The 6,963-nt window shown below is 25.5% G+C and overlaps 1 protein-coding gene across 1 annotated transcript; it reads left to right on the top strand.

Moving 5' to 3' along the window:
* Positions 1 to 6: 6 nt before the first annotated feature.
* On the top strand, positions 7 to 6,500 carry LOC112687253 (methylthioribose-1-phosphate isomerase). Its single transcript, XM_025559862.1, has 6 exons — positions 7 to 533; positions 3,295 to 3,530; positions 4,592 to 4,800; positions 4,897 to 5,105; positions 5,324 to 5,480; positions 6,220 to 6,500. Exons 1-6 carry the CDS (start codon positions 282 to 284, stop codon positions 6,366 to 6,368), a joined length of 1,212 nt encoding a protein of 403 aa, XP_025415647.1. The 5' UTR covers positions 7 to 281; the 3' UTR covers positions 6,369 to 6,500.
* Positions 6,501 to 6,963: the final 463 nt, after the last annotated feature.

The following is a 6,963-nucleotide window of genomic DNA, read 5'->3' as shown; positions in this document are numbered from 1 at the left end:
AACTGCTACCTGCTAACCTACCCACCACTTGACCGGGCTACCTAGTACCCGTACCGCCGTCGCAGCAGCTGCGCTACGTACGTCGTCGTCCGGTCGCCGTAGCAATAGCCAGTCGCGGACCCGTGGCAGTAACAACAGTTGCAGCAGCTGCGGTAACGTTCGACGTCGAGCCGGCCGGGACCGCGACAGCACCACGCCGGGGCGGACGAGCCAGCGCAGCGGCCACCCGTATCAGTTGTGTGACCGCACGCGGCAGCTGTTGAACACGCGCGCCATCGTTTATGTACGTGTTGAACGTGTCCGACGAACCGACCGGTCCGCCAGACACGGCTCACGCAGCGGCCAACAGCCACGCAGTCGTGCTCAGTTGTCAGACGACCGAGAGGACCGCGGCCGCGACCATGACGCTGCAAGCCATTCGGTACCAGAATGGCACGTTGGAAGTGTTGGATCAACTGTTGTTGCCCAAAGAGTCCAAGTACATACCGATTTTGGGTGTCGAAGACGGATGGAAGGTCATCAACAAGATGCAGGTACGTCGTTACGGGTTCTGATCCCTCCAGCACATCCCACTCGGACACTAGTTTTCTACTAGTTTTTGAGACTACCTAGTTTTTATCAACGATTATATGCGTGTGCTCATACCACGGTAAGGACTTTGGCTCCATTTCTATCTTGTCTACGTTTAGAGTCCAAACTTTATATTAGGGATTGTTGCCAAAATATTAAAGAAATGTTAATATTAGTGTGACGCTTTTCATTTTTTACGATTTAAAACACAATCATTCCGTTTAATCAAAAGAAATATAAACCCTTTATGGACAAAATTTTAATTAAGTTTTTTTTCTTATCAGAACAACCACTGAAGCAACTTTTTTAAAGTTTCTTCTCCGGTTATATTAAAATTTAATGAAACCTTTGAATCAAACATTCAGTGCAGATTTCTTGCTGAAATAGTAATAAAAAAAAAAAAGGTTATAAAATAATTAGTTTTGCCATATTTTAAATTTGAAACATTTACAATATGTGCAATTAAAACACAAGTAAATATAATATTACTTCTATAAAATATTTTATTATTAATGTTTACTTACAATTTCCAAGTTAAAGGCACAAAATTGCTTATTTTAAAATAATATTAAAAATATTCATGATTAAATATGTAGCAAAATATTGTACATTATTTTCATATTTTTTATTTATAGTTTTTATCATATTTATGTAACTCCTGAAAAATTGAAAAATTTATATTTTAAACCATAGGTATTTAATTTCCATTCTAAAAATGTACTGTATGAAACTTTAGTCAATCAATGTATTACTCAAAAGTTAAAACTACAAACAAGAAAAAACCATCTTATTACCTACTAATTACATTTAAGTATTTAGAAGACAAGTCTTGAACAATTAGTTTTGACATTTGTGCAAGAAATGTGAAGTCAAACATTCACATCTTTATACAACATTATTATAAATTTAATGTTACTGCCTACTGTAATCTGTAGACATTAAATATTCTTAGAAAAAAAATTGGAAGCTCATTGGAAATAATTGAACCTTTGGCCCAGTTATGAGCTAAACCATCACTTTTTTAGTTCAACAATTGTATGGGTATTTCAGTCTACCTTTTGTGTGTCAATATTTTGTTACACGCATTTAAAATTGATCAAGAATCATTTATTTTTGATTATCTGCCACTTGGCTATTTATTTGACTAATACATTACTGCCAAGATTACTGCTGTGGGTAAAAATCACATATATATAAATTCACTAAATTATTGATTGGGTTGTTACTTTTAAACGATTACCCACTTATTATTTGATATCTATATAACCATAAGCTAAGTTAGACGTAAAACCAGTTTTTTAGTCATTTTTAACTATTTAAATCTAGAAAAAATAATTAATTGTTTATATGACTTTATATCATTGTAGATTGATTTAGAAACATATAACAGACTTATTTTAATTGAACGAGTTATAATTTTAGTGTTCAAGACTATTGACTTTAACAGATTAAATTTACTTTCCTTATTAAAAGTATGCTATGTTTTATTTTAAAGTAAAGCATTAAAAATCTAATACCTATTATCTTTTATCTATAGTATAATTTGTGCTGATATTGATATATATATATATATATGTATATTAATGCAAGTACTATTATATCTAAAATATTACACCTTGTTCTTTAACATATAATTTTAAAATTTTAGGAATATTTTTCTAAACAATTTTTAACAACCCTTAATATTTGTTTATTTCCCTAATCTTGGTCTAAGTATTCATTTTATATTATACTTAGACATTTTTTAAAATTTTACTTAAAGAACTACATATTAATAAAGTAAAATGTTCTATATTGAATCATTCAAATTGATTAAATTAAACAATAACAATTAATAATTAAAATATAATTATCTATTTTACTAGGTTTCCTAACTACTACAAAACTTAAATTTTCCAATTCTTAAATGTATGATTGGTAAGGAGAATATTTTTAATATTTAATTAATAAAAATTTTACAAAAATATATATATTAATTATTAATCAAATCATGTATATAGTTATAAATGCTTGTTATAATTACTACTTAATAACTTATATCTAATAAATTATATCTTAAGCCTTTTATATCATAAACAAATTGAGAAGCATAGTATATGATTAATTCATTTAAGATAAAATATAATTTTGTATTATGGATTGAGGAAATAGAATCATAACCAAATATATAAATAATGAACATAGAAATTAATTAAGTACTCTCTTATCGTATATTTTATCATTTTATAAATAGATTTAATATTTTACCATTATTGAAAATTATAATCGTAAATATTGGTGGGTACTAAGTATAAATGCATAATTTAATTGTTATATCTACTTATCAAAGTTAAAATTTTATTTTTTTAATGTTACATAATATTAAATATTTAAAATTTTTAACAACTTATTATCAAATTATATCTTGAATATTTGTATGAATATCTAAAAAAAAAAAGTAAATAATAAGCATAGAATTGGCCATTGATTTTAGCTTATTTCTTAGCTATGTGTTTTATCTTAGCTTATCGACTGTTTCATGAATTATATACAATTTATATTTCAACTAGAATATCATCTAAGTGTAAAATTTTAAAGATGATCTGATGTTTATAAGCTTTAAGTTACATTAATATTGTATTTATGACCAATAATATTTTTGATTCCTTATTATTGTATTGAAATGTTTAACAATCTTACATTAGTTTATAAATTCAAATTATATTGATTCATGGCTAATTTTAGGTACGAGGTGCTCCAGCTATTGCTATTGTTGGATGTTTAAGTTTGGCTGTAGAAATATCAAAAGAAGAATTTGAAAAGAAAAAAGCTCTTCGACGAGAAGTTGAAGGCAAACTGAATTATTTAATATCTGCTCGGCCAACTGCTGTAAATATGAAACAGGCTGCAGATCATTTAATATCTTATATAAATTCTTTGGATAATGATGAGTCGGTTTCAGCACAAGAAATGCAAGCTAGGTAAGCTTTTAATATGATAAACACTTATTTTGTTTCTGTTCTTTTCTATTTTTTAAATTTTGTTCAAACTTCTACAATGATTATTATGCATAACAATACTGATTTATGTAATTAGAAACTCAAAAATTATTTATTAACAAATTACATAATTGGTTAATAGATAAAAATACATTAATTATGATTTAAATTCTTCCATAAAAATATATTTGATATTGTATTATTGATTTATTTATTTTTATGGTTTTAAATGGTAAATCAAGAATACTATATAAGGGACTATTTAACTATGAATTTGGTGTAGAAAATATCAAAATATCTTGCCAGTATATATATTTTTAATTGTTTTTTTCAAATAAATTTTTATTAAAATAAAAATTATATTTTATGTAAACATGGAATATTAAGTAAATAAAAGAGTGAAATTCTTAAGTAAGTGGATACTTAAATGGGTGAATGATATTACTGTATTGGTATTTTGAACTTGCCAATGTACCATTATTTTTGAAAAAAATAATTCTTAGTAACAGAGATTGGGTAGATTAGTTTATATGTCTAAAAATATTTTATGTACTAGTAGAACCAAATTTCTTAATGAAGCAGGCTGAAATTTCAATGTTCTAACTTTCGCAAAATAAAATTAAGGAAAATCTAAAATAGTTTTTTATATAGTACAAATTTCATGAAAATATTTTTAAACTATGAAATATCTTAATAATTGCTAATATTCCACCTTACTATGAATGATATATATAGAATAACAATTGATTAATATTTAATTTAAGTTTGTTGAAATAATTGATTTTGACAAAATTAAATTCCTGAATGCTTATAAAACATTTTTGTGACATCAGTAATATTTTTTTATGATTTAAACTACAAAAACATAGTAGATTTTCTTAATTTATAATGGTGATTGGAACTGAAGGACTCTTCAAGTCAAAATCGTCTATTCAAACATAAAAAAAAAACATATTATAGTAAAACTAATACACTCATCATTTCACTTAGAATTTTGTTATTTCATTTACATTATATTATATTAAATTACATTTATTTTCTAGGTTTGTTGCAGCGATAGAAGCAATGTTAGAAAAAGATATATCAGATAATAGATCAATAGGAGAATATGGAGCTAAAGCAATTTTAAACAGTATAACAGATGGTGAACAAGTTCGAATTTTAACACATTGTAACACTGGTTCATTAGCTACTGCATATTTTGGTACTGCATTAGGTGTTGTACGTTGTTTACATTCTACTTCAAGACTGGGTAAGATACTTAAACTTATATTTGTTTCTTTATCTATTTTATTGTCAGCTTAACATAAAACCAATGTATTTGTTAAGACAATATTTCATTTCTAGAAAAAATGTTATTTCACGGAAACTAGGCCTTACAATCAAGGTGCCAGATTAACTGCCTATGAATTAGTTCATGATAAAATACCATCAACCCTTGTTTGTGATAGTACTGTTGCTTATTTAATGAAAACTGCTCAGATTAGTGCTGTTGTTGTTGGTGCCGATAGGGTAGCAGCCAATGGAGATACTGCTAACAAAATTGGAACTTATCAAGTTAGTATTCTTAGGCACATACATTTTATACATAAACATTCTCGGTATTAATCAAATTATTTGTGTGTTGTGTACTGAATATTTTAATCTGTTATTTTGTTTATTAAAACCAATTTTAATTTGATTCTGAAAAATTACACTAATTAAGAATAACATTAAGCATAAAAATAATCTATTGTATAAAAAATCATAATAATATTTTAAATGTATTTTAACAGATAGCAGTTGTTGCTAAACATCACGATGTTCCATTCTATGTAGCTGCTCCATTGACATCAATTGATTTTAATGTAAATACTGGTGATAATATTATTATTGAGGAGAGGCCTCAAGTGGAAATGACACACATAAATAATATAAGAATAGCTTCTCCAGGTAAAACCAATATTTAAAACAATATATTTATTGAATATATTTGGTAATTATTTTATGCTTGATTTTAATAAACATTTAATAATAATTTCAAAATTATTAATTAAACAATTAAAAATTAGGATCATAAAACTTTTTCTTATGAATGCTTAACAAATTTACAAAAAATATTCATGTTTCAGCATTATATGATTTAATTTTGAATATTTAATTATTGAATTTGTGCTAAAAATGCAACACCATTGTATGACTACTTTCATTTTGTACTTAAAATAAAAATAAAAACTCTCTTATGTTAATTAAAAATTCATCTTAAATAACTAGCTTACTATAAGTAGTTATTTACTATTTAATCAATTAATATTATTTCTGAGTACTACAAATATTTTATATCAAAATAAAATAATTATTGTTATTAAATGTTCTTTATCTTAATGACATATTGTGAATTGTAATTAACTATTATTGTATTTTGATAATAATTAACACAATACTTGGTATATTTAATTATTGATTTATAATCTCTATATAATATAATCTTTAATATTTTTGTAATATAAACAAATTCAGATCATTATTATTTATTTCCAAAAATAAAAATAAAAATATATCAATTTTGTAGAGAAAATGTTTTATTTTTTCTATAGTACTTTTGTGCAATAATAATATTAGCTACGTTTATATTATTATTTTGGATCAAAAATATAAAACTTTATTTAATTATATTTAATTTTATTTTCAGGTGTAACTTGTTGGAATCCAGCATTTGATGTAACACCAGCTCGACTGATAACTGGAATAATCACTGAAAAGGGTGTTTTCCAGCCATCTGAACTCTCCACACTTCAGTCACTAATACAAGACCATAAAAACTCACTTCCTCAACTGTAATACATACTGTATAATACCTAACTGTTATATGATTGCACAGTTGGATTGTACAATTTTTTTATGAAGAAAAACAATATAGGCTATTTTTTTATATTCTATGTATGCTAAAGCTACATTCCTAAGCCAGCAACATAAATTTTTATTTATGTATAAATGTATTAATCATAATATTATTGTTTGTTTTAAAATATTTTTAATATTGTATGGAAACTACAGATTTCTTGGACAAAGAAAACAAAAATACATAGAAAATAGAAAAATTATTACTTATATATTTAAATTTAGTCAAGTATAGTTGTGATACAAGTTATAATTTTATTTTTATAATTTAATTTAAATCTTTTTTTACGGGGCTAAAATTATTTTTATTGGAAAATCTTTTGTTTAATTAAAAAAAATAACTAATCAATAATTTTCCAAGATTCGTTATGGGTCTTTTTAAAGAAAATTACAAAATTTTATACATATTTTAACAATTCTTAAAGAATAAATTCAATTAATTAACACAAGAAATTTATTTTTATGAATTTTATATTAATTCTTACATAAATTAGTCAATATTGTTTTCATTATACACAAAAATTTTAAATAAAAA

The sequence above is a fragment of the Sipha flava genome, unplaced genomic scaffold (genome assembly GCF_003268045.1).
Source record: "Sipha flava isolate LNK unplaced genomic scaffold, YSA_version1 339_pilon_pilon, whole genome shotgun sequence".
NCBI classification, from domain to species: domain Eukaryota; kingdom Metazoa; phylum Arthropoda; class Insecta; order Hemiptera; family Aphididae; genus Sipha; species Sipha flava.
Note: the sequence above shows the minus strand (reverse complement) of the source record. Positions and strands in the feature narration are given on the sequence as shown.